Source organism: Pongo abelii, chromosome 20, assembly GCF_028885655.2.
Source record: "Pongo abelii isolate AG06213 chromosome 20, NHGRI_mPonAbe1-v2.0_pri, whole genome shotgun sequence".
NCBI lineage: Eukaryota > Metazoa > Chordata > Mammalia > Primates > Hominidae > Pongo > Pongo abelii.
This window is the reverse complement of record NC_072005.2, coordinates 64,921,752-64,949,545: the sequence shown is the minus strand read 5'-3', so window position 1 is coordinate 64,949,545 and position 27,794 is coordinate 64,921,752. Positions and strand designations below refer to the sequence as shown.

At 45.5% G+C, this 27,794-nt stretch overlaps 1 protein-coding gene across 10 annotated transcripts; it reads left to right on the top strand.

Annotated features, from left to right (window-relative positions):
- Window positions 1–26,279, top strand: ZNF329 (zinc finger protein 329). 10 transcript variants are annotated; one of them, XM_054541311.2, is made up of 4 exons: window positions 18–384; window positions 9,697–9,790; window positions 10,234–10,338; window positions 23,412–26,279. In XM_054541311.2, exon 4 carries the CDS (start codon window positions 23,420–23,422, stop codon window positions 25,043–25,045), a length of 1,626 nt encoding a protein of 541 aa, XP_054397286.1. In that variant the 5' UTR covers window positions 18–384; window positions 9,697–9,790; window positions 10,234–10,338; window positions 23,412–23,419; the 3' UTR covers window positions 25,046–26,279. The 10 variants fall into 10 exon arrangements, with proteins under 10 accessions (XP_009231531.2, XP_063576427.1, XP_054397285.1 ...); XM_054541314.2 differs by lacking the exon at window positions 18–384 and adding an exon at window positions 540–663; XM_009233254.4 differs by lacking the exon at window positions 18–384 and adding an exon at window positions 647–719.
- Window positions 26,280–27,794: the final 1,515 nt, after the last annotated feature.

Genomic DNA, 27,794 nt, shown 5'->3' with positions numbered 1-27,794 from the left:
GGGCGCTCATGCGCAGCCGAGGGTCCGGCGTCCGCCTTGGCGGGTGGGCGTGATGACCCGCACTCCCCAAGCCACTGCGGGATAGAGAGGGGCCGGGGCCTCTCAGGGGTGGCCGCGACCGGGGCGGCCCAGGACACGGCTGCGGGTTCCGGCCAACAGGCCCGGAGTCGCGGCCTCGGCTCCGCCGTGGATGCACGGGGTAGGGCTGCGGGGACTCCTGTGGGCTCCGCGTCTGCGGCTGGCAGGAATGGGGATCGTCCCCAGATCCCGCCTTCCTGGCAGGGCCTCCGCTCCCTGCGATCCTGCCCACAGTCCAAGGATCCTCCTCGCCTCTCGCGGACTGCGGCGTCAGCCGCCCGAGCCGTTCCCCGGACACCTGGCCAGGTGACGGCCCCCCACCTCCGCCTGGGGAGGGGGTGGTCTGCGAGTCCCCCTCACCCCCAGCAGACGTTCCCGAGCTCAGGAGGAAAAAAAGGACGAGGAGGGGGCTGCTTATGAGTCTGTCGGTGTTGATTTAGTAGTTGTGGAATGTGAGCCCTGGGGAAATAAGTGGAAGAGGCATGTACCGTGTGGCTCCACTGGGGCGTTCGCGAATGCCTCCTGGAGGAGGAGACCAACCAGAAAGAAGAGGCAGCGTCCAGCAACTGGACAAAGAGGACTGGGGTGAGCAGAAGCTGATCCGGCTCTTTATCCCTGGGCGCAAGTGCTGTGTGGCATAGGTCAGTGAAGGCCTGAAAGGGATGTTGAGCCAGCAGCAAAAGGCCTTGAGTGCCCCATTAAATAAGCTACAGCTGTGGCTGACGCCTGTCATCCCAGCACTTTGGGTGGCCCAAGTGGGCGGATTGCCTGAGCTCAGGGGTTGTAGACCAGCCTGGCCAACATGGTGAAACCCCGTCTCTACTAAAAATACAAAAATTAGCCGTGCGTGGTGGCACGTGCTTGTAATCCCTGCTACTTGGGAGGCTGAGACAGGAGAATCGCTTGAATCGGGGATGCAGAGATTGGAGGCTGCGGTGAGCTGAGATCACGCCACTGCACCCCAGGCTGGGCGATAGAGCAAGACTGTCTCAAAAAAAAAAAAAAAAAAAAAAAAACACCACATATGTTGGCCAGGCAGGGTGGATCACGCCTGTAACGCCAGCACTTTGGGAGGCTGAGGATTACTTGAGCCCTGGAGTTTGAGAGCAGCCTGGGTAAAATAGTGAGACCCCATCTGTACTAAAAAAAATTAGCCAGGCATGGTGGTGTACACCTGTAGTCCCAGCAACTGGGGAGGTCGAGATGGGAGGATTGCTTGAGCCCAGGAGGTCAAGGCTGCAGTGGGCTATGATCGTGCCACTGGACTACGTCCTCGACAGCAAAGCAAGACCCCATTTCTAAGGAAAAAAAGTGCCATTTTGTAAATGACTTCTGGGATGCTTATCTTGATGTAGAAAGTCTCCTACCTCAAGAACAAACAGATAATTCCTGAACAGGGATTGGCAAACAATGGCCTCAGTGGGCCTTCTGTTTCTGTAAAGTTTTATTGGAATGCAGTCACATTTGTTTGTTTAGTATTATCTATGCTGCTATCTGGAAGAGTTGGGTAGTCATGGCAGAGACCTTATGGTCTGCAAAGCTGAAAATATTTATTATTGGGCTTTTCACAGAAAAAAGATTCCCTACATGTGACCTACAAGAATATACACTTGCGGCCAGGCGCAGTGGCTCACGCCTGTCATCCCAGCACTTTGGGAGGCTGAGGTGGGTGGATTACCTGAGGTCAGGAGTTTGAGACCAGCCTGGCCAACAAGGTGAAACTCCGTCTCTACTAAAAATACAAAAATTAGCCGGGTGTGGTGGTGTGCGCCTGTAATCCCAGCTACTCTGGAGGCTGAGGCAGGAGAATCACTTGAACCTGGGAGGTGGAGGTTGCAGTGAGCTAAGATCTTGTCCCTGCACTCCAGCCTGGGGGACAGAGTGAGACTCAGTCTCAAAAAATACAAAAAAGAATATACACTTGTGCCAGCACAGTACTTAGCACTAAGGATTTCTCTTTGCCACTGAATGGAAAAAACACCCTTGTTATTATTAATGATGTTATGCTTTATTGTTAACTTTATTACTAGATTATTACTTTTACTCATCTCTTCTTGCATACTCTTCTATTCTTCTGACATTTGTGTCTGTTTTAGTGCCTATTTGAGCCCATCTGCTTAATATGGTATATTTTAGTATCTAATAAAGGGTGCCTGACTTTTTTTTGAGACAAGAGTCTCAAAAAAAGCTCTGTCGCCCAGACTGGAGTGCAGTGGCACGATCTCAGCTCACTGCCACCTCTGCCTCCGGGATTCAGGCAATTCTCCTGCCTCAGCCTCCTGAGTAGCTAGGATTATAAGCGCCCGCCACCACCCCCGGCTAATTTTTGTATTTTTAGTAGAGACGGGTTTCACAATGTTCGCCAGGCTGGTCTTGAATTCCTGACCTCAAGTGATCCACCCGCCTTGGCCTCCCAAAGTGCTGGGATTACAGTTGTGAGCCACCACATCCGGCCTCCGACTATTCTTTTAACAAGATACTGTTGGACTTTTCTCCATATGATCTTTAAGTTGTTTTATTCTGTGAGCTGGGGGCGGGGGGAGTCTTTGAATTGGAATTGCTATAATTTTGTTTAGTAGTTTTGTGAAGATCTTTTTTTTTTTTTCTGAGACTGAGTGCTAGGATTGCAGGCATGAGCCACCGTGCCCAGCCAATTTTTATATTTGTAGAGATGGGGTTTCACCATGTTGGCCAGGCTCATCTTGAACTCCTGACCTCAGGTGATCCCCCCAGCCCGGCCTCCCAAAGAGTTGGGATTACAGGCGTGAGCCACTGTGCCTGGTCTCATATTTTAATACTTTAAAAAAATATATAGGCCTTCATGGAGAAATTAAAAAAAATACTTTCCATTCAGGAATAATATGTCAGTGTGTTCTGAACTTAACTTTAGGTCTGTTAATGAGGTTTTTGTATTTTCTTCATGAAGATCCTTTATTGCTTTTGCTAATTGATTTCCAAGTTGCTCCTAGCATCAGTATTGTGAGTGACAATTTAATCACTGTTATGGATTAGAATTTTTTTTCTAATTTTCATTTAAAAATTGTGAAGTATTTCAACCTGCGGAGAGGTTCGGAGAGTAATAGAATAATCTATAAATAATAAAGATGATACCCATGTATCATCGAGATTTTACCTGTGTTAACATGTAGTCAGATTTTCAGATTTTGATTTGTTTTTTTCATATCAAGCATCACAGGTGTAACTGAGGTCTCCTTTGTCTCTTCCCCAACTCTTTCCCCTCGGTTGCCACAATCTATCTGGTCCATGTTATTGTTACTTTACTACTTATGTATCAATCTCTGTATAACGTATAGATTTTGTGTTTTTTATTTCCAGGTAAGTTGTATCATGTGGATAAGTGCACAGTTTACTTTTTGAACTCTGTTTTTGGAGAACTGTCTATCTTGTATATAAGTTAGTCCTTTTTTTTGAGACGAAGTCTCGTTCTTGTCCCCCCAGGCTGGAGTGTGATGGTACGGTCTCAGCTCACTGCAACCTCCGCCTCCCAGGTTCAAGTGATTCTCTTGCCTCAGCCTCCCGAGGAGCTGGGATTACAGGCGCCTGCTACCACGCCTGGCTAATTTTTGTATTTTTAGTGGAGACGGGGTTTTACCCTGTTGGCCAGGCTGGTCTTGAACTCCTGACCTTAGGTGAGCCCAGTCCGTTTGTTTTAACCACCCCCTATTGCTCCGTTGCACATACCACAGTTTCTCTCTTCCCTGTCAGTAAATATTTAGGCTTCCAATTTTCCCATGCTAAAGTTTAAGAGAACCACTGAAAGAATGAAAACAATGTGTAGTTTTCATTTTCAACCGGCTATTGTTACTACAGAGGAAAGTTACTGGCTTTGTTTACATTTCTTAGATCTAGTCATTTTAACAAATTAGGCCTCCCAAAATGCTGGGATTACAGGCGTGAGCCACGCACCCAGTAAATAATTATATTGCCAATGAATAATGAGTGTACTTATTCTGAATTTTAACATTATTGTCTCAAAAAAACAAGATTATAGATAAAGAAATATTTTAGGAAATTATGCAGTAAATAAAAGGAAGGCTCTATAACAAAATAATGATAGCATCGGGTTAAAAATCAGAGGAGGCCATAGGAGAAAGTAAACGCCTGCGCGTCCGCCCCGAGGCGAGTCCACGCCAGGGTAATGAATAACCGGGTACCCGCGGCCGCCCCAGCGTTGGGCGGGGGAAGGTCGGGGGACTCCGCGCACGCGCACATCCTTGTCCCGGCAGTCGCGCAAGCGCAGTCGCCCGGAACATGGCTGCCGCCGGCCGCCAACCGTAAGTGCCGACGCATCCTTGAGCCCTGCGCTGCCTCCGTTTCCTGCGGAGGGAAGGCTTGGCGGGTGGAGGCCCGCCGGGTCCTTGTGGGGAGGCGATGGGCGCGTCCGCGGGTGGGTTTCACGCGGGTAGTGGGTATGTCGGGCCCGCTAGGGCGAGGGTCTGGCCAGGGGCGTAGTTGTCCTGGCGGGTGGGGACGCTCCGTGGCGATTGGGGGTCACTCCTCTGAGGGCGAGGTCGCTCCGGGGCCGGTCTGGACGCCCCCGCTGTTTCCTTAGCGTCACCCGTGAGTTCCGCCCTCGCATCTCTAGCCCGCCCTCCTATAGACACCGTTTTGCCGCGCCTGCTGGGTGTCCTGGTCCGTCTCCGGGGGTAACCCCCGAGTCTGCCGCTTTTCTGGCAGGTGGGAGGGGCAGTGTAGGCTTGGGTCGGCCTCCGGCTGAATTGGCGGCCGTCAGCCAGTGGGCCGAGCCGCTTCCCCTTGAGTCTCGAAGGTGTTAGATCACCTGTGTGTTTTTCCATTTGATATTTGCGAAATCATGTTTTACTGCAATTCTCAGTGAGGGCCGCATTTTTGCACCTGTTTAGTGACCATTTCGCTGTCTTTTTCCTTGGTTTAGTGGCATATTTCCTTTGTGCAGTCTTCCAGTTTCAATATTTTATGACATAAAATGTTGTTTTAGATAGAGAAGCTGAAAGACTTGTGCAGTGAACGACCCGGTTTAACGTCTGCTGAACTTACTGTATCCCTTATCTTTCCTTCTGTCCATCCTTTCAGCCATCCATTAATCCACCTATTTTTGGAAACATTTCAAAGTAAGTTGCAGATATCACAACACTTCTCCCTCAGACACCTCACTATGCTTACCATGAATTAGAGTTCAATAGTGCTTTTTTAAATTTTTTGAGCCAAAATTGACTTTCAGTGAAATGCACAGATATTCCCTGTACCATTGATGAGTTTTGACAAATGCAACCTAAACCTTTATTAAAATTACCATCAGCCTGAAAAGGTCCTTTATTTTTTGCCAAGTAAAAAAATTTGGCTGTAGGAACTTGGGCTTGTTAAAGTACGTTTTGAATACCCAGTTTTTGTCTGTTTTTTCTTTTTTCCCACAGCAAGTGACTTTCCTCCGTTCTACTGCTTGTTTACCTCTCTCTTCACCCAACTTTTCATTTTGAAAAGTTCCACATTTGCATAAAAGTTGCAGGGGAAAGAAAATTCAGGGCGAGTCCATAGAGTAAAGTGAAAGCAAGTTTATTAAGAAAGTAAAGGAATAAAAGAATGGCTACTCCATAGATAGAGCAGGCCCAAGAACTGCTGATTGCCCATTTTTATGGTTATTTCTTGATTCTATGCTAAACAAGGGGTGGATTATTCATGCCTACTATTTTTAGGCCATATAGGGTAACTTCCTGATGTTACCATGACATTTGTAAACTGTCATGGTGCTAGTGGGAGCAGGAGCAGAGGTCACTCTCGTTGCCATCTTGGTTTTGGTGGGTTTTAGCCACCTTCTTTACTGCAAGCTGTTTTATCAACAAGGTCTTTATGACCTGTATCTTGTGCCAATCTCCTGTCTTACCTGTGACCTAGAATGCCTTAACTGTCTGGAAATGCAGCCCAGTAGGTCTCAGCCTTATTTTACCCAGTCCCCATTTAAGATGGAGGTTTGCTTTGGTTCAAACGCCTCTGACATAGGGTTTTCTCTCTATATTTTACACACACACTTGGACACACAGCAGGTGTTGCAGAGGCAGGTGTGGTACAGACATATACTTACATACACTTAGTTTTTTTGGCTGAGTTACTGGAAGTATGTTGTAGATATACCTCACTCTGAAATACTTCAGCCAGGATCTCATAAGAAAAGTAATGTTCTTATTTTTTAATTTTGTATTTTTTATAGAGATGAGGTCTCACTATGTTGCCCAGACTGTTCTTGAACTCCTGGTCTTAAGCAGTCCTGCCTTGGCCTCCCAAAGTGGTGGGATTACAGGTGTAAGCCACCACACCCAGCCAAAAAGAACATTTGAACAAAACTAGTGTTATTATCACACCCAAGTATACTTTTTTTTTTTTAAAAGATGGAATCTTACTCCGTCACCCAGGGTAGAGTGCAGTGGAGTGATCTCGGCTCACTGCAACCTCTACTTCCCAGGCCCAAGTGGTTTTCCTGCCTCAGCCTCCCAAGTAGCTGGAATTACAGGCGTGTGCCACTATGCCCAGCTAATATTTGTATTTTTAGTAGAGACGGGGTTCCGCCATGTTGGCCAGGCTGGTCTTGAACTCCTGACCTCAAGTGATCTGCCTACCTTGGCCTCCCACAGTGCTGGGATTACAGACGTGAGCTACTGCGCCTGGCCCCAGGTACTTTGTTATTGATACAGAATTCTTGTCTGATATAGTTTGTATGTAGCTGATACAGTTTGTATGGTTTTTGAGTATTTGTTTTGATCCAGGATCCAATCTAGGATCCTGTGTTACATTGACTTGTCATGTTATTTTAGTCTCCCTCAACCTTGAATGGCACTCTCCTTTTTTCTTTTTTTTTTTTCATGAAATTGATATATTTTTAAAAGACCCAGCTGGTGGTTGTGTAGATTGTCACTTGATGTTCAGTTGACATTCCCAATATTAAATTCAGACTCTCATCTTTGGCAGGGCATTGTCTAAGTGACATCATGTTCTTCTTGGTGTGGTGTGTCAGGAAGCATGTGAGGCTGGTGGTGATCAGATTTTTGTCATGTAGTTAAAGTGCTCTCTGCCAGGATCCTCCACTTTTTCCCCTCTGTAATTGATAAGCCATTCTAGAGATGGTACTTTGAATGTTCTTTTAATCTTATGTTCATGGTGTATTACTCATTTTGATATAGTAAGATGTTTCAAATCTTTTTGTTATGTTTTGTGCCTTTTGTGAGTTAAGACATTCTTTGGCTTGGCGCAGTAGCTCACGCCTATAATCCCAGCACCTTGGGAAGCTGAGGCGGGTGGATCACTTGAGGTCAGGAGTTCAACACCAGCCTGGCCAACATGGTGAAACCCCGTCTCTACTAAAAATATAAAAATTAGCTGGGTGTGGTGGTAGGCACATGTAATCGAAGCTACTCGGGCAGCTGAGGCAGGAGAATCACTTAAACCCAGGAGGCAGAGGTTGCAATGAGCTAAGATCATGCCACTACACTCCAGCCTGGGTGACAGAGTGAGGCACTGTCTCCAAAAAAAGAAAAAAGAAATTTTTTTCGCTTGATGCAGTGGCTCACGCCTTAATCCCAGCACTTTGGGAGTCTGAGGCTGGAGGATCACTTGAGCTCAGGAGTTCGAAACCAGCCTGGGCAACGTAGTGAGACCCAATCTCCACAAAACATTAAAAAAAAAAAAATGGCTGGGCGCAGTGGCTCACACCTGTAATTCCAGCACTTTGGGAGGCCGAGGCGGGCGGATCACGAGGTCAGGAGATCGAGACCATCTTGGCTAACACTGTGAAATCCCGTCTCTACTAAAAATACAAAAAATTAGCCGGGCATGGTGGCGGGCACCTGAAGTCCCAGCTACTCGGGAGGCTGAGGCAGGAGAATGGCGTGAACCCGGGAGGCGGAGCTTGTAGTGAGCAGAGATCGCACCACTGCACTCCAGCCTGGGTGACAGAGCAAGACTCTGTATCCAAAAAAAAAAAAAAAGAAAAAAAATTAGCCAGGTGTGATGGCATACTCCTATGGTCACAGCTCCTGAGCCCAGGCGTTCAAGATTGGAGTGAGCCGTGTTCATACTACTGCATTCAAGTCTGAGCATCAGAGCAAGACTCTGTCTCTTTAAAAAAAAAAAAAAGAAGAAATTCTTGGCTGGGCGCCATGGCTCATGCCTGTAATCCTAGCATTTTGGGAGGTCGAGGCAGGCAGATCACCTGAGGTCAGGAGTTCAAGGTCAGCCTGGCCAACTTGGTGAAACCCCATCTCTATTTAAAATATAAACAATTAGCCAAGTGTGGTGACGCATGCTTGTAATCCCAACTACTCAGGAGGCTGAGGCACGAGAGTCGCTTGAACCCAGGAAGCGGAGGTTGCAGTGAGCCGAGATCGCGCCACTGCGCTCCAGCCCAGCTAGAGAGCGAGACTCCGTCTCAAAAAAAATATATAGATAGATAGATAGATAGATAGATAGATAGATAGAGATATAAAATTAGCTGCATGTGGTGGCAGGTACCTGTAGTCCTGGCTACTCAGGAGGCTAAGGCAAGAGAATTGCTTGAACCCAGGAGGCGGAGGTTGCAGTGAGTCAAGATCGCGCCATTGCACTCCAGCCTGGGCGACAGAGCAAGACTCCATCTGAAAAAAATAAATAAATTAAAAAAAACAACAAAAAAAACCCACAATTTTTTTCTACTCTGATAACTCAAAGATATTCTTGTAGTTCTATATTTATTTATTTATTTATTTTTTGAGACTGAGTCTCGCTGTTGTTGCCTGGGCTGGAGTGCAATGGCGCAATCTCGGCTCACTGCAACCTCCGCCTCCCGGGTTCCAGCAATTCTCCTCCCTCAGCCTGCCGAGTAGCTGGGATTATGGGCGCCTGCCACCACGCCTGGCTAATTTTTGTATTTTTAGTAGAGACAGGGTTTCACTATGTTGGCCAGGCCGGTCTCGAACTCCTGACCTCGGGTGATCCACCTGCCTCAGCCTCCCAAAGTCCTGGGATTATAAGCATGAGCCACCGCGCCCCGCCTAGTTCTATTATTTCTAATCATTCAAAAATTTTTTTTCTCACATACTATGTAGGTCTTATAAGCCTGTGTGTGAGCGTGAGTGAATTTGGAATTGTAATTATTTTTCCATCTGAAAAGACAGCACGAGATATACTTCCTCTTGCTAATGTGTGAGGCCACCTTTACCACCTTTTAAATTATTAAATGCCTCCGAGTCTGTTTGGGGCTCTGTCCTTCCTGTACCTTCACTGGGTTGCTTGCTTACTGGAACTTTAAGGAGAAGGCTTGACTTTGGCAAAACAACTACTCCCAGCTCTTTTTCCTCTCTTCTTTTTGTTTTTTAAGGAGTTGTCATGGATACTTCAGGAAGCTGTCTTCTTCAGTGTGAATTTTGTCATGCGTCAGTAAAATTATTCCAGAGATTTGCTTGGAAGGCATTGCTTTTACAGGTGTAGTGAGAGTTGTCCTGGTTTCAGTACCCAGCCCTTTCATCTGTGTACCTGGTCTAGCTTCTCACTTACTCAAGTGCCCTTTCAGGTCTTGAGTAAACTTTTTCAAATTTTCACCACAAAGATACTATATAATTTTTGTTAATTTTTGTTTTCTTTTTTTTGAGACAGGGTCTTGCTGTCTCACCCAGGCTGGAGTGCAGTGGCACGATCACAGTTCACTGAAGCCTTGAGCTCCTGGGCTCCCAAGTAGCTGGTACTTCAGGTATGCACCATCATGCCTGGCTAAAGGTGTTTCACTACATTGTCCAAGCTGGCCTTGAACTCCTAGGCTCAAGTGATCCTCCTGCCTCGACCTCCCAAAGTGCTGGTATTACAGGTGTAAGCCAGTGCACCCGGCCGTGGCTGGGCTTTCATTGTGATTAGATAGTGGGGTTGGGGTTGGGGCTTGCATAGTTTGAACTTCCTGCTGGCACCAAGTAGGAAATTCCCAGACTTTCTTGTTAGCTTGCCCAGATGAGAGGGAGAAGGAGAAAGGGGTGGGGGCTTGAAAGCTGTCAGCAACCATCCGAAATGGAGTCAGACTCTTTATCACACTTGTAATCACGTGGCTGACTTTATCAGGATGGGATTAAAGTTGGTAAATGATTTATTTTTGTTAATGAGTTGTGAATAAGTAAAGTAAACGTTATTATGGGTGTCCCACAGAGATGGCTGGAGCTATGTGGATGGGCATAAATGGCTAATGTCCAGCAACCATCGATGTCAAGTATCCACACACCTGGCCTGAGTGGATCCCTCTGCCTTTCAGAGGTGAGTACCAGGGAATGGAAGTCTACATGAGCTCAGCACATCCCTGCAAGGACTGTTATTTCCTTTATAAAGTCCTAAAATACCAGAAATGTGGCAGATGGGATCTAGACCAGTGGTTCTGACCCTTACAGACTCGACACATACTTACTCTTTTAAACAGCTTTATTGAGATATAATTCACATAGCATACAATTTACCCTTTTAAGTGTACAATTCATTGTTTTTTATTATATTAACTAGCTTGTATATCCATTGCCACAGTCAATCTTCGAATGTTTTCATCACCCCTGAAAAAGAAAACCCATACCGTTAGCAGTCACTCCCCCATCTTTCCCAGCCGTAGGTAATCTCTAATCTACTTTCTGTCTTATAGATTTGCCTGTTATGGACATTTCATATAAATAGCCTGCAATATGTGGTCTTTTGTGTGTGGCTTGTTAGACTTAGGAAAATGTTTCATGTTATAGCATGGGTCTTTTTTTATTTTATTTTATTTTATTTTTGAGATGTAGTCTTGCTCTGTCACCCGAGCTGGAGTACAGTGGCACGATCTGGGCTCACTGCAAACTGCTTCCCAGTTTCAAGCAATTCTCCTGCCTCAGCCTCCCCAGTAGCTGGGATTACAGGCGAGGGCCACCACACCCGGCTAATTTGTTTTTTTTTTTTGAGACGGAGGTTTGCTCTTGTTGCCCAGGCTGGAGTGCAATGGCACGATCTCAGCTCACTGCAACCTCCGCCTCTCGGGTTCAAGTGATTCTTCTGCCTCAGTCTTCCGAGTAGCTGGGACTACAGGTGCATGCCACCATGCCTGGCTAATTTTTTGTATTTTTAGTAGAGATGGGATTTCACCGTGTTACCCAGGCTGGTCTTGAATTCCTAAGCTCAAATGGTCCACCTGCCTCAGCCACCCAAAGTGCTGGGATTACAGGCATGAACCACTGCACCTGGCCAAGAACATTAGGCCAGGCTGGGCACAGTGGCTCATGCCTGTAATCGCAGCACTTTGGGAAGCCAAGGCAGGCTGATCACCTTAGGTCAGGAGTTCAAGACTAGCCTCACCAGCATGGAGAAACCCCGTCTCTACTGAAAATACAAAAATTAGCCAGGCATGGTGGCACATGCCTGTAATCCCAGCTACTCGGGAGGCTGAGTCAGGAGAATCACTTGAACCCGGGAGAGGGAGGTTGCAGTGAGCTGAGATCGCTCCACTGCACTTCAGTCTGGGCAACACAGCGAGACTCTGTCTCAGGAAAAAAAAAAAAAAAGAGTGTTAAGCCAGGCATGGTGGCTCACAACTGTAATCCCAGCACTTTGGAAGGCTGAGGTGGGAGGATTGCTTGAGCCCAGGAGTTCAAGACCAGCCTGGCCCATATAGTGAGACCTCATCTCTACCAAAAAAAAAAAGAAAACTTTAGGCTGGGTGTGGTGGCTCACGTCTGTAATCCCAGCACTTTGGGAGGCTGAGGCATGCAGATCCCTTGAGGTTAGGAGTTTAGGACCAGCCTGGCCAACGTGGTGAAACCCTGTCTACTAAAAATACAGAAATTAGCCAGGCATGGGGGCGTGTGCCACTTAGGAGGCCGAGGCAAGAGAATCGCTTGAGCGCACGAGGTGGAGGTTGCAGTGAGCTGAGATCATGCCACTGTACCCCAGCCTGAGACAGAGTGAGATTCTATCTCAAAAAAAAAAAATTATGTGTGATGGTGTGCAACTGTGGTCCCAGCTACTCAGGAAGCTGAGGTGGGAGGATCACTTGAGCCCAGGAGATTGAGGCTGTGTTGAGCCTTGATTGCACCTTGCAGTCTAGGCTGGACAAGAGAGTGAGATCCTGTCTCTTAAGAAAGAAAAAAAGGGCCGGGCGCGGTGGCTCACTCCGGTAATCCCAGCACTTTGGGAGGCTGGGGTGGGCGGATCACGAGGTCAGGAGATTGAGACCATCCTGGACAGCATGGTGAAACCCTGTCTCTGCTAAAAAATGTACAAAAAATCAGCCGGGTGTCAGGGCGGGCGCCTGTAGTCCCAGCTACTTGGGAGGCTGAGGCAGGAGAATGGCGTGAACCCAGGAGGCAGAGCTTGCAGAGAACTGAGCACTGCACTCCAGCCTCGGCAACAGAGCAAGACTCTGTCTCCAAAAAAAAAAAAAAAAAAGAGTTTTATAGTTGTAGCTTTTATGTTTAGGCTGATCCATTTTGAGTAAATTTTTATGTAATATGCACGGTTTATAATCTGTTTTGCAGTGCACTCTAAATTTACTGGTAATATTAAATATCCATATAATTCTTTAAATTCTAAAGCCCTAAGTCTATGTAAAGAATCAATACAATTCTGGGGGCACTAATTCATTTCCCCCAGAACCGATCCAGTCTCATGAGAGCAAGAACTCACTACCGTGAGAACAGCACCAAGCCATTCATGCGGGTTCCACCTCCATGACCCAAACCCCTCCTGGTAGGCTGCATGCCCCAGCACCACCACAGTAGGGATTAAATTTCAGCATGAGATTTGGTGTGGACAGACAAACCGTATCCAAACCATAGCAGTGGAATAGCTGGATCATATGACAACTCCATATTTTCCTTTTTGAGAATCATCAGACTGGTTTCCAAAGTAGCTAACTGTTTTACATTTGCACCGGCAGTGAAAAGTTCCCAGTTCTTCCATATCCTTGCCAATACTTGTTATTGTTTTTGTTTGTTTTTAAATGTTGAACATACTAGTGAGTGTAAAGTGGTATCTCACTGTGGTTTTGATCAGCATTTCCCTGATACCTAATGATATTGATCATCATTTCATGTGCTCATTGGCCATTTGTATGACTTCTTTGGGGAAATATCTATTCAGAACTCCTACGGGGTGAATGTAGTGTCCCCTCAAAATTCGTATGTTGATGCCTTATCCCCACTGTGATGGTATTTGAAGATGAGGCCTCTGGGAGGTAATTAGGTCACGAGGGTAGAACCTTTTTGAATGAAGTCAGTGCTTTTATAAGAGGAGACAGGAGAGCTCTCAGGAACTCCTGCTTCCTGCTGTGCCCTGTGAAAGCACGCTGAGAAGGTGGCCATCTGCAAACCAGGAAGAGGACCCTCACCAGAACTAATTATGCTGACACACTGATTTTGGATTTCCTAGCCTCCAGAACTGTGAGAAATAGATTTCTGTTGTTTAAGCCACCCAGTCTATTTGTTGTAGCAGCCCAGACTAAGACAAGATCCTTTGCCCATTTCTAAAAATTGGGTTTTTGTCTTTTTATTATTGAATTGTAAGAGTTTTCTATATTCTAGATACACGTAATATAAATATTTTCTCCCATTTGGTGGGTTGTGTTTTCACTTTCTTGGTGGTGTTCAAGTTTTATTTCAACAAAGGAAGTATCTGTTATAGATGAAATGGACATTCCTTTTGTTCCTCAAGGCGAGTTAGCCTCCCTACCCCCAAGAGAGATGTAATCACAGCCTTGGTTAGTGTCTTGCCAAGGCATCGTTATATTTTTATTTCTAAGAGAATATTTTGTGTGTCTGAAAAAATTCCATAGATGATATCACCCTGTATATGTCTGATTTATCTCATCTTTTATTTTCTTTATTTCTTTTTTCTTTTTTTTAAATTTTGAGACAGTCTTGCTCTGTCTCCTCCGCTTCCTAGGTTTAAGCAATTCTTGTGCCTCAGCCTCCCGAGTAGCTGGGATTACAGACGTGCACCACCATGCCCAGCTAATTTTTGTATATTTACTGGAGATGGGGTTTTGCCATGTCTGCCAGGCTGTTCTCAAACTCCTGGCCTCATGTGATCAGCCTGCCTCAGCCTCCCAAAGTGCTGGGATTACAGGCGTGAGCCACCGCACCCGGCCTATTTTATTTATTTTAACTGTACATGTGCATCCTCCCTTCACAAACCTGCAGGGAGGTGCTTTCAAGTCCCTTGTTTTCACAGGATGGCCACAGACCATGCCAGGCCCCAGTCTATCCAGAAGGTTCAGAACAGGAAACATGTCATGGGGCAGGGCAGCTTCAGGAGCCCTTTCCACAGGAGAGGTCCCTGCAGCATCCAGGGGTGACAGCTGGGAGCATGGTCCTCCTGACAGGCTGGCCCCTCCACATCACTGCTGAATGCTGTGTACATAGCAAGTGTCTAAGGCCTTGGCCTGGACTTGAAAGTAAATGATGCTGATGTTTCCTTTTTTCTGATGTTTAAGGTGTGATGTTCACATTAATTCCCTATGACCCTAATTATTAAGAATTTTCCTTAGGAGTCTGACGTTTCCTTAAAGTACTTTTTGAATTTATTGAGATAAATGATCTATTACTTGAATCTGAGAGTATTTTGATCGTGAGTCTTGGTGAGATTTTCTCATATTACTTTCTGAATGTATTGGGATAAGGTGTAAGGGAGCTGTCTTCTACTTTAATCTGATAATATGGGGAATTGTATTAATAGATATTCCAATGTTTCCTAGTCCTTACATTCCTAGGATAAATCCAGCTTTGCCATTTTGTTAACCTTACACTGTTAGTTAAACCCCTGTCTGACAATGAATATGACTTATGTGTTCATTTTTGCTTTTTAAAAAATTTTATTTATTTATTTATTGAGACAGGGTCTTGCTCTGTCAGCTAGGCTGGAGTGAAGTGGCGCTCTCTCCGTTCACTGCAACCTCTGACCCCTAGGCTCAAGCGATCGTCCCACCTCAGCTTCCCAAGTAGCTGGGACCACAGGTGCATAGCAGCATGCCTGGCTTTTTTTTTTATTTATATTTTTTGTAGAGATGGGGTCTCACTATGTTGCCCAGGGTGGTCTCAAACTCCTGACCTCAAGCAGTCCACCTGCCTTAGCCTCCCAAAGTGTTGGGATTACAGGTATGAGCCACCATGTCTGGCCTTTTTCTTGCTGTTTTTTAATGGTCTCTTTCATTTGTCTTTTCAAATGACAGACTTGGTGTTCTTCATTTTCTCAACTGGTTTCTTGTTTTTAATTTCCATAATTTCTGCTGTGATTTTTTTTTCCCCCGAGACAGTCTTGCTCTGTCACCCAGGCTAGAGTGCAGTGGCGCGATCTCGGCTCACTGCAACCTCCGCCTCCTGGGTTCAAGTGATTCTCCTGTCTCAACCTCCTGAGTAGCTAGGACTACAGGCACCTGCCACCATGCTAATTTTTATATTTTTAGTAGAGACGAGGTGTCACCTTGTTGATCAGGCTGGTCTCGAATGCCTGACCTCAGGTGATCCACCCGCCTCGGCCTTCCAAAGTGCTGGGATTATAGGCGTGAGCCGCCGTGCCCAGCCTCTGCTGTAATTTTTATTAACACTTTCCTTCTACCTCCCATTGGTTTAGTCCATAGTTCTTTCCCATAAGTTGTAAATTGAACAGTGAGATCACTAGTCTTCAGTCTTCTTTTCTTTTAGTCAATTATAATCAAGTTAATGGTGAGCCCTAAAAGTACAACTACATAAAAAGTCCCATTTTTTACATGTTTAAACTGTTTTTTATTATCTGTACTTACAAGGTGTTGAAGGTGGGACTTACTCCTGAATCTTCTTTGTAGTGGTGGAATAAGGTACATATTGTTCTGGAGTGTCTTTCACTTTGAGTTTATGGCTTGTCCAATGAGTTTACAAGCAGTAGGTTGTTTATTGCTGGAGGATCATCAGTCATACAGTGAAGCCAACAAGACCATTCTGAGGGCACCAAGCGTTACCCACATCCCAGAATGTGTTATTGCCATTCATTTCAATGATACATAGAACCCATCAGCGATGGCCTAAAGAAAATCTGTGGGCAGCCTCGGAGACCACCATGGCTGTTGACTTGCTGCCATCTGCAGCTTCAGGACCCACAGTAACTTCATCTTTAATCATCTTTTTTTTTTTTTTTTTTTTTTGGAGACAGTCTTACTCTGTCACCCAGGCTGGAGTGCAGTGATGCGATCATGACTCACTGCAGCCTTGAACTCCCGAATTTCTGGGCTCAAGTGATATTCCTGTCTCAGCTTCCCAACTACCTGGGACTAAAGGCGAATGACACCACCACACCCAGCTAACTTTTTTTTTCTTTGGTAGAGACACAGTCTTACTATGATAATCAGGCTGGTTTCAAACTCCTGGCTTCAAGTGATATCCCTGCCTCAGCCTCTAAAAGTTCTGAGATTACAGGTGTGAGCCACCATGCTTGACCTAGCCTTCTTTTTAAAATACAGGCATTAAAGACCAGCATTTTCAGTCTAGGAACTGTTAGCTGCATTGTGCATTCTCATTTGCCACATGTTTTGAGATGTGCTGTTTTCATCATTGTGTAGTTGTAGGTGTTTTCCTTTTCTTTTTTCTTCTTTTTTTTTTTTTTTGAGACGGAGTCTCGCTCTGTCACCCAGACTGGAGTCAGTGGCATGACCTCGGCTGACTGCAACCTCTGCCTCCCAGGTTCAAGCGATTCTCCTGCCTCAGCCTCCCGAGTAGCTGGGACTACAGGCATGCGCCACCATGCCTGGCTAATTTTTGTATTTTTAGTAGAGATGGGGTTTCACTATATTGGCCAGGCTGGTCTTGAACTCCTGACCTCGTGATCCACCTGCCTCTGCCCCGCAAAGTGCTGGGATTACAAGGCATGAGCCACCGCGCCTGGCCTGTTCTAGGTGTTTTGTAATTTCTGTCAAGTTTTCTCTTTGATCTGTCAATTATTGAGAAACAAGTTTTTATTTTTCCAAATAAATAGGGGTTTGCTTTACTCGCTGTTTTATTGTATTTGGTTTTCTTTCTGTTACTGGCTTTTAACTTGCTGCCTTGAAGTCAAGAGGCTGTAGTCTGGGCTTTGTTGAACTTTTTCTTTGACCTGGTCAGTGTTAGCAAATGTTCCACTCGTGCTTAGAAAGAAAGCATTTTATTCTAATTTGTACGTAGATTTTCATCCAGCTGTGTGATCAGATTGGCTAACTACATTCTGTCCTGCATAACTCTTTTCCATTCTTCTGCATTTTCATTTCTAAAAGAGGTTCATTAAAACCTCCCACCTGCCGGGTGCAGTGGCTCATGCCTATAATCCCAGCACTTTGGGGGGCCGAGGCAGGCGGATCACCTGAGGCCAGGAGTTCAAGACCAGCCTGGTCAACGTGGTGAAACCTGTCTCTACTAAAAATATAAAAATTAGCCGGGCGTAGTGGTGGGCACCTGTAATCCCATCTCCTTGGGAGGCTGAGGCAGGAGAATTGCTTGAACCCGAGAGGTAGAGATTGCAATGAGCCGAGATCGTGCCACTGCACTCTAGCCTCGGCGACAAGAGTGAGACTCCGTCTCAAAAAAAAAAAAAAAAAAATTAAATAAATAAAATAAAACCTCCCACTATGGCTGGTTGCAGTGGCATGTGCCTATAGTCCCAGCTACTCATGAAGCTGAGGCAGGAGGATTGCTTGTGCTCTGGAGTTTGAGGCCAGCCTGGGCAACATACTGAGACCCCCATTATAAAAATTAAACAATTACATTAAAACGTTTTTTAAAATTTAAATATAATCTGAGCTATTTGATCAGGAAAAAAACCTCAAAAAACATAAATAAAATTTCCCACTATGCTTAGATTTGCTGTTTTCTTCCTACAAACCTAGCTGGCTTTGCTCTGTGTTTTTTTGTTGTTGTTTGATTGTTTGTTTGTTTGTTTTTTGAGATGGAGTCTCGCTCTGTTGCCCAGGCTGGAGTTCAGTGGCTCGATCTTAGCTCACTACAACCTCTGTCTCCCAGGTTCAAGTAATTCTCCTGCTTCAGCCTCCTGAGTAGCTGGGATTACAGGCGTGTGCCACCATGCCTGGCTAATTTTTGTGTTTTTGTAGAGACATGGTTTCACCATGTTGGCCAGGCTGGTCTTGAACTCCTGACCTCAAGTGATCCGCCCGCCTCAGCCTACCAAAGTGCTGGGATTACAGGCGTGAGCCATCACACCCGGCCTACTCTGTTTTGAGGCATGTTGTTACTGTTACATTGCCCTGTGATCCTTACTTGAAATTTTTCTTTGGCTTGTAAAGGGCCACAAAACCCTTCTTTGGTTGGCATTCACCTGTCCCATCCTTTCACTTTTGGCTTTTATGTCCTTTTGCTTTAGGGATACCTGTTACAAACATGTTTTTTAATACAGTCTAATGCAGTCTTTATCTGACCCATCAAGGCCATTTATATTTATTTTAATTGCTGATACCTTACTTTACACTTTCTATTTAGCCTGTCCTTTTTGTGCTGTTTTTTACCCCTTACCAGCTTTCTGGATTGATCGGGTTTTTTGTTTGTTTGTTTGTTTGTTTTTGTTTTTAATTCTGACCTCCCTCTACAATGTTTTTCAACTTCAGGACTATGGAGATTTGGGGCTGGATTATTTTGTGTTGTGGAAGGCCATCCTGTGCATTATAGGATATTTAGCAGCATCCCTGGCTCCTAGGAACATCTGCCCCTTATTCAGAGTGACAACCAAAATCATCTCCAAACATTGCCAAGTATCTTCTGGAAGTAGAAACATCCCTGGTTAAAAACTACTGCTCTGTGGGCTTAGATGTTTTATACTACATTTATTCTTTTAATTCTGACTTGAGCAGGTCTAACAGGAATCATGAAAAACTTGAGGACTTCAGAACACTTGATTCTGTTGACCCATTCCCACCTCATTGGCCACTGTTGTCTAGTATATTAGTCTATCCCATTAATTCCAAGTCGTTGTGATTTCTGCATTTCATGTGGTCAACATTGGATTTGATTTAAATATACATTCATCAGTTTTTTTTTTTTAAGAGATGACATCTCACTGTGTTGCCCAGACTAGTCATAAATGCCTGGGCTCAAGTGATCCCCCCACCTCGACCTCCCAAAGTGCTGGGATTACAGGTGTGAGTCACCACACCTAGCCCACATTCATCATATTCATCAATTCCTTTGTTTTTCCTTCCTTCGTTCTTGGGTTTTTTTTTTGAAGAACAACATTTTCTAATTCCTCTGGCTAGTATCCTTGGAAATGAACTCTGCTTTTGCTTTTCTGAATTTTTTTTTTTTTTTTTGAGACAGAGTCTCACTGTTGTCCAGGCTGGAGTGAATCATAGCTCACTGCAGCCTCAACCCCCAGAGCTCAAGCAGTTCTCCTACCTCAGCTTCCCAAGTAGCTGGGACTAAGAGGCGCATGCCACCACACCCTGCTAATTTTTGTATCTTTTGTAGGGATGGGGTTTCACCATGTTGCCCAGGCTGGTCTCAGACTCTTGGGCTCAAGTGACCCATCCACCTTGGCCTACCAAAGTGTTGAGATTACAGGCATGAGCCACCACACCCAGCCTCTGAAACAGTCTTTATCTCACCCTTGCTGTTGAACAATAGTGTGACTGATAGATTTTTCCTTCAGTGCTTTGAAAGTATCCTTCCATTACCTTTGGGTTTCCAGTTTTTCTATTAAGTGATCTGTTGTAATAATTTTCGTCATTCACTGGTGGTTTCTCTTCTCCCTGCTGGCCTTTAAGACCATCTATTGGCCAGGCGCGGTGGCTCACGCCTGTAATCCCAGCACTTTGGGAGCTGAGGCGGGCGGATCACGAGGTCAGGAGCTCGAGACCATCCTGGCTAACATAGTGAAACCCCGTCTCTACTAAAAGTACAAAAAATTAGCCAGGCGTGGTGGCAGACACCTGTAGTCCCAGCTACTGGGGAGGCTGAGGCAGGAGAATGGCGTGAACCCGGGAGGCGGAGCTTGCTGTGAGCTGAGATCACACCACTGCACTCCAGCCTGGGTGACAGTGCAAGACTCTGTCTCAAAAAAAGAAAAAAAGACCATCTATTTACGTAGGTATGGATTGATGTTCGTTTATCCAGCTTTCTGATTCTGAGATACATACCAGTGGAACTGCTGGGTGGTAGAATATACCTAATTTATGTTTTCTTTTTTTTTTTCAGACGGAATCTCGCTCTGTTGCCCAGGCTGGAATGCAATGGTATAATCTTGTCTCACTGCAACCTCCGCCTCCTGGGCTCAAGCGATTCTCCTACCTCAGCCTCCCGAGTAGTTGGGATTACATGCATGCGCCACTGCGTCCAGCTAATTTTTGTATTTTTAGTAGAGACATAGTTGCCCAGGCTGGTCTTGAACTCCTGACCTCAGGTGATCCACCCGCCTCAGCCTCCCAAAGTGCTGGGATTACAGGCGTGAGCCACTGTGCCTGGCCCAATTTTTGTATTTTTAGTGGAGATGGGGTTTCACCATGTTAGCCAGGCTGGTCTCGAACTCCTGAGCTCAGGTGATCCACCCACCTCAGCCTCCCAAAGTGCTGGAATTATAGGCATGAGCCACCGCGCCTGCCCCCAGTTTATGTTTTCACAGCTGCCACTAAGGTACCCTGCCAAGCACACTGACCACTTTCCAAGTCCTCTTCCCATGTGACCTACCAAAGCTTTATATTATCGTACTTCATTTTATTTTTACTCACATGAAATGTGTATGTTTTGTGTTCTTAAAGTCGCAGTTTGGAATTGCCTGAATGATAGAATGAGAAAATAAATATTGATGTTTTCAGGACATTTCTTCTTTTTTTTTTTTTTTTTTTTGAGACAGAGTCTCGCCCTTTCGCCCAGGCTGGAGTGCAGTGGCACGATCTCCGCTCACTGTAAGCTCTGCCTCCCGGATTCACGCCATTCTCCTGCCTTAGCCTCCCAAGTAGCTGGGACTACAGGCACCTGCCACCACACCTGGCTAATTTTTTGTATTTTTAATAGAGATGGGGTTTTACCGTGTCAGCCAGGATGGTCTCGATCTCCTGACCTTGTGGTCCACCCGCCTCAGCCTCCCAAAGTGCTGGGATTACAGGCGTGACCCACCGCCCCCAGCCGATGTTTTCAGGACATTTCTATTTTCCCTTCACGAAGTGCATCTTTGATTACTTTGCCCATTTTTTTTCTTTTTATGTGCTGTTCTGTAGTAATCCTCTATAACTCTTGGGCAGTAATTTTTTGTGCTTTTAAACCTTATTTTCTCTCTGTAAGAATCCTCTATAGCTCTTGGGCAGTAATTCTTTTTGCTTTTAAGTCTTATTTTCTGTCTATCTGCAACTTGCATTTTGTCTCTTATTGTGTCTTTTATTGGATGGAAAATTTGAATGCTGATATCAGACTTCTTAATCCTTGTCTGTTTTTTATTTTTTTGTTTTTGTTTTTGTTTTTTGTTTTTAAGACATGGTCTCTTTTGCCCAATCTGGAATGCAGTAGCACAATTACAGCTCATCACAGTCTCAGCGTTCTGTGTGGGCTCAAGTGATAACTCCCACTTCAGCCTCCCAGAGTGCTGGGATTACAGGCATGACCCCCAATACTTGGCCATATGGTTTTTTTGGTTAAGTTTTGTTGATCAAAGTCTGTCACACTTATGAAGGCATACTACATTATTTAAACTTTGACTTTTTGTTGCAGCCTGTATCCTTCTGAAATTTAAATACACGCGTGCACACACACACAGGTATATATACACATATACATGTATATATATCTAAATTGCCTTGAATGTAGACATATATGTATGTATGTATGTATGTATGTATTCTGAGGCAAGGGTCTATTTTCATTTTACCTTAAAAAATAGAAAGAAGGCTGGGCACAGTGGCTCATTCCTGTATTTGCAGCGTTTTGGGAGGCCGAGGTGGGATAATTGCTTGAAGTTTTTGAGATTGAGGCTTCAGTGAACCAAGATCACACCACTGCACTTCAGCCTGAATGACAGAGCGAGACCAGATCCCACCGAATGAATGAACCAATGAATGGACAACCAGTTGTCTTAATATTGTGAAGTCTGAGTGGACAAGGATGGTGACAGGAAGATTGATATGCATGAAGACACATGCAACCATTTACAGAATGCCCTTCATCCCCTAGCCTTGGAGACTGCTTCGTACATGATCCAGTTTTTGTTTATTTTTTTGAGACGGAGTCTTGCTCTGTTGCCCAGGCTGGAGTGCAGTGGCACGATCTCGGCTCACTGCAAGCTCCGCCTCACGGGTTTGCACCATTCTCCTGCCTCAGCCTCCCGAGTAGCTGGGACTACAGGCGCCCGCCACCACGCCCGGCTAATTGTTTGTATTTTTTTAGTAGAGACGGGGTTTCACCGTGTTAGCCAGGATGGTCTCGATCTCCTGACCTTGTGATCTGCCCACTTCGGCCTCCCAAAGTGCTGGGATTACAGGCATGACCACCACGCCTGGCCAACATGATCCAGTTTTTATAACAACCATGCAGGGCAGTCTTTGACAGTTTTTGTTTTGTTTTGTGTTTTGAGATGGAGTCTCACTCTGCCGCCCAGGCTGGAGTGCAGTGGTGCGATCTCAGCTCACTGCAACCTCTGCCTACTGGGTTGAAGTGATTCTCCTGCCTCAGCCTCCAGAGTAGCTGGGACTACAGGCCATATGCCACCATGCCCGGCTGATTTTTTTTGTATTTTTAGTAGAGATGGTGTTTCACCATGTTGGTCAGGCTGGTCTTAAACTCCTGACTTCAAATGATCCACCTGCTTCCACTTCCTAAAGTGCTGGGATTACAGGTGTGAAGCACTGTGCCCCACCAGGTCAGTGACAGTTCTAAGACTTAGACCCAGAACTTTGAGGTCACCAAGCCTGTGCTTTGTCCTATCCATGAGTGCAGAACTTTGATGACAGAGCTGGGGTGAGAACTGCTCCTTCAGTGCTGTTGTAAGCTCGTTGTGAAGTCAGAGCTTTGGAAATGTGTACTGATGAGCAGTGCGTGACAGGGACAAGAATGCAGTGGCTGGGATGGAATTCTAGGGGGAGCAGGGATGCTTGGCCTCTGGTCTCTCACATCTCGAACTAATCCTTTTGGTGATGATTTATCCTGAGGTCCATTCCTCCTGCCTGCTCTCTAGGAAGATGAAAATGCTACATGGCTCTTTTTGAATCTATTTTTGGTTCCATTCCTTGGCTATGATTTTACCTCTTCCTTGTATAAATTTGAATTTAAAAGAGAAAACAAGTAAAAAAATACACATCTTCACACCTAGCCCATCATCATTGTCTGTTTCTCTTACAGATAAAGCTTCATATACCTAAGTCTGCATTTTTCTTCTTTTTGCAGTTTGGGATATGAGATTGAAAATGACAACTTGGAATTTTCCTGAGAGAGAAGTACCCTGTGATGTAGAAGTGGAAAGATTCACAAGGGAAATTCCCTGCTTGTCCAGTTTAGGTGATGGTTGGGACTGTGAGAACCAGGAGGGACACTTGAGGCAATCAGCTTTAACTCTGGAGAAACCAGGGACTCAGGAAGCAATTTGTGAATATCCTGGTTTTGGGGAGCATTTGATTGCAAGCTCAGACCTTCCACCATCTCAGAGAGTTCTGGCAACAAATGGTTTCCATGCGCCTGACTCAAATGTTAGTGGTCTGGATTATGACCCTGCCTTACCCAGCTATCCTAAAAGTTATGCAGGTAAGAGAACTGGTGACAGTGATGCCTGTGGAAAAGGCTTCAACCATTCCATGGAAGTTATTCATGGAAGAAATCCAGTGAGAGAAAAGCCCTACAAATACCCTGAAAGTGTTAAGTCTTTTAATCATTTTACCTCTCTTGGTCATCAGAAAATAATGAAAAGAGGCAAGAAATCATATGAAGGTAAGGATTTTGAGGACATCTTTACTCTGAGCTCATCGCTTAATGAAAACCAGAGAAATCTCCCTGGGGAGAAACAATATAGATGTACTGAATGTGGCAAATGCTTCAAACGGAACTCTTCTCTTGTTTTGCATCACCGAACTCACACTGGAGAGAAGCCTTATACTTGTAATGAGTGTGGAAAGTCCTTCTCCAAGAACTACAACCTGATTGTGCATCAAAGGATCCACACAGGAGAGAAGCCCTATGAATGCAGTAAATGTGGGAAAGCTTTCAGTGATGGGTCAGCTCTGACGCAGCATCAGAGAATTCACACAGGCGAGAAACCTTATGAATGCCTAGAGTGTGGAAAAACCTTCAACCGAAATTCATCCTTAATTTTGCACCAAAGAACTCATACAGGGGAAAAACCATATAGATGTAATGAGTGCGGGAAACCCTTCACTGACATCTCCCACCTTACAGTGCATCTCAGAATCCACACCGGTGAGAAGCCCTATGAGTGTAGCAAATGTGGAAAGGCTTTCCGGGACGGCTCGTACCTCACCCAGCATGAGAGGACTCACACTGGAGAAAAGCCCTTTGAGTGTGCAGAGTGCGGGAAATCCTTCAACAGAAACTCTCACCTCATTGTGCATCAAAAGATCCATTCTGGGGAGAAACCCTATGAATGTAAAGAATGTGGCAAGACTTTCATCGAGAGTGCATACCTCATCAGGCACCAGAGGATTCATACTGGCGAGAAGCCCTATGGCTGCAACCAGTGTCAGAAACTTTTCAGGAATATCGCTGGCCTCATTAGGCACCAGAGGACTCATACTGGTGAGAAGCCCTATGAGTGTAATCAGTGTGGCAAAGCCTTCAGGGACAGCTCCTGTCTGACCAAGCACCAGAGAATTCACACTAAGGAGACCCCATATCAGTGTCCAGAATGTGGGAAGTCCTTCAAGCAGAACTCTCATCTGGCAGTACATCAGAGACTCCATAGCAGGGAGGGTCCCAGCCAGTGTCCTCAGTGTGGAAAAACGTTCCAAAAGAGCTCATCCCTTGTTCGACATCAAAGAGCACACCTGGGAGAGCAACCCATGGAAACATAATGGTTGGGGGCCACATGAGTCTTCCAGTTCACTCTCACTCCTGTGTTTAGGAGGCGTGTCTTAGATCTGACTCCTCTCTGGTCAGTAGAAAAGAATCCTTTAAGCTATCCAGTAAATTGATGAATGTGAGACATTGCTGAGCCACACTGTTAAGTCTGCTCATTGGGGAACTCGGGAGACAACTTAGGATGAGGGTATAAAAGTCTTTGGGGATGATTCAGTCTGTACCAGACATGACAGCACACACACTGGAATGAAATGTGCAAACATGGGGGTGACACTTCTGACAGAGCCTGTGAATGCATTCAGAACATGATTGGAATGAAGAGCCCTGTAGTTGGGAGTTTCCACCTTGTACATAAGCAAACACTGAATCAACTTTTTTTTTTTTTTTTTTCCAGACAGTCTCACTGTGCAGTGGCACGATCTCCACTCACAGCAACCTCTGACTCCCAGGTTCAAGCAGTTCTCCCGCCTCAGCCTCCCAAGCAGCTAGGATTACAGGTGCCTGCCACCACGCCTGGCTAATTTTTTGTATTTTTAGTAGAGACAGGGTTTCACTATGTTGGCCAGGCTGGTCTTGAACTCCTGACCTCATGATCTGCCCACCTCGGCCTCCCAAAGTGTTGGGATTACAGGCATGAGACACTGCCTGGCCTGAATCAACCTTTTTAAGTGTAATCAGAAAGAGAGGCTTTGACAGGGGCTCTTACTGTGTTTTCTGTAACAACAAAGGTATACAATGAGAGAGTCCACACAGTGCTGTACTGCACACACCACAGAATGTGTGAGATTTTCCTCTTTGAATGTATGTCTGCATTATACTCCTGTAATAATGCTGAGGACTCATTGCAGGAGGGCAAACTAGGTGAATAAATTACCTATGAATGAACAATGAAGTCGTTCCTCTTAAGACTGAAACAAGCAGACCAGACGTGGTGGCTCACGCCTGTAATCCCAGCACTTTGGGAGGCCGAGGCAGCCAGATAATGAGGTTAGGAGTTCAAGACCAGCCTGGCCAGCATGGTGAAACCCCATCTTTACCAAAAATACAGAAAATTAGCTGGGCATAGTAGTGTGTGCCTGTAATCCCAGCTACTTGGGAAGCTGAGGCAGGAGAATTGCTTGAACCTGGGAGGTGGAGGTTGCAGTGAGCTAAGATTGCACTACTGCACTCCAGCCTGGGTGACAGAGCGAGACTCCATCTCAAAAAAAAAAAAAAAGACTGAAACAAGCTTGTGCTAAGATGGAAAGGGCTGCTTCTAACAGATGTGGTTTGTTGCTTTAGCTGTTGAAGCAAAAATACTGAGTTGTTATGTTTATGTTATCACCCCACCACTACCTCCATGGTTGTTCATTTAGGATGCTTCTAATTCAGCCACTGTGAACCATTATAAAGGTTTTATTGCCATGTTGAAAATGTTTATAATATGGCAAAAAGGGGCATCAAATAGAAGATTTACTATTATTCCAGCCATGTAAAAATATGTGCACATATGGATGTGTGTTGAAAGTGGATGATGGAGAAATAAAATGTGGTTTTCTTTGGGGACTGGAATTTTGTATAATATTTTTTCTGTTACAGATACTTGTTGGCATAATAATTTGGTAATAAATTAAAAAGTGAAGCCAAAAGGAGGTTAATTTGGGGTTTCTCTGGACCTTTAGTAGTAGGGACTGGATCAGGGCAACAGGGAAGCTGTAAGTGTGGATGGAGGGGCATTGGGCAGTAGCATCTCTGGAATCAGCATCCCAAAGCCCAGGGCATGAAAATAACTTCCTTCTTTGGGACTTGGGTTATAAGGGGGTGTCAGTGTAGAAGAGAGAGTGAGTCCCAGAGAATGGAGAACAGGAAGCCTGTAGAAAATTTGGGATGACTTTGGAGTGGCCCTTCCGAGGCAGTGCACTGCTGGCCGAGTGAAAGCCAGTCAAGGTGGATGACACAGCCTTGAAGCCCCATGAGTGGATCCCCTTGGGATTTTGCCTCTAGACAATTTCCTCTCCTGGGAGAAGGGACAGGTGTGATGATAGTGAAGATTAGTGATGAGTTAGTCCAGGACTGGGGTCAGCCAGGCCCATTGTATTAGCTGGATCAAGGTTCATGTGTGTGTGACCTGGTGTCTCCATGGTGCTGGTATTCTGAGGTCTGGACCCTCAGGCCAGCTCATGGGGAGCTTCAAGCAGCCATGCCTCCTTCCATGTGTGTCTTCTCTTTTGTCTGGCATCAGCTGTAGCCTCCATGGCACTTGCTGTCTCCCATGAGGCAGCCAACCTTGGTATGCCTCTGTTAGCTGTGTCATGGGGAAGGGTGGGCAGCCAGTCCTGAGAGAGGAATGAGTAGGTAGGTAATGGAGGCATGGAGTGAAGAAGGGAAGAGTGGCCGTGAAAGAGCATTTAGAGGAATAAAGCACCCCCACACACATTCGGATATGGCGATCTCATGGTGAGAGGTGCATGGGCATGGAGGACCAGCAGGGACACTTGTTGAACCCTTTGGAGTCAGGATGGGATGGTGCTGTGTCACAGGGTGTGGTGATGGATGAAAGGGGACCAGGCTGACTTGTCTTCTCCAGAGAGTTGCGTTTGAGTATAGTCCATATACAGAAAAGTGCACTGCAGACTCTCCTTGACCCAACTTAAATCAGGATCCCCTAAGCCCTCTGACCTTGGGCTTCTCCCTTTCCCTGTGGGATCCAGTTTGAGCAAGATGTTTGGATGTGCATAGTAGCTCACACCTGTAATTTCACCA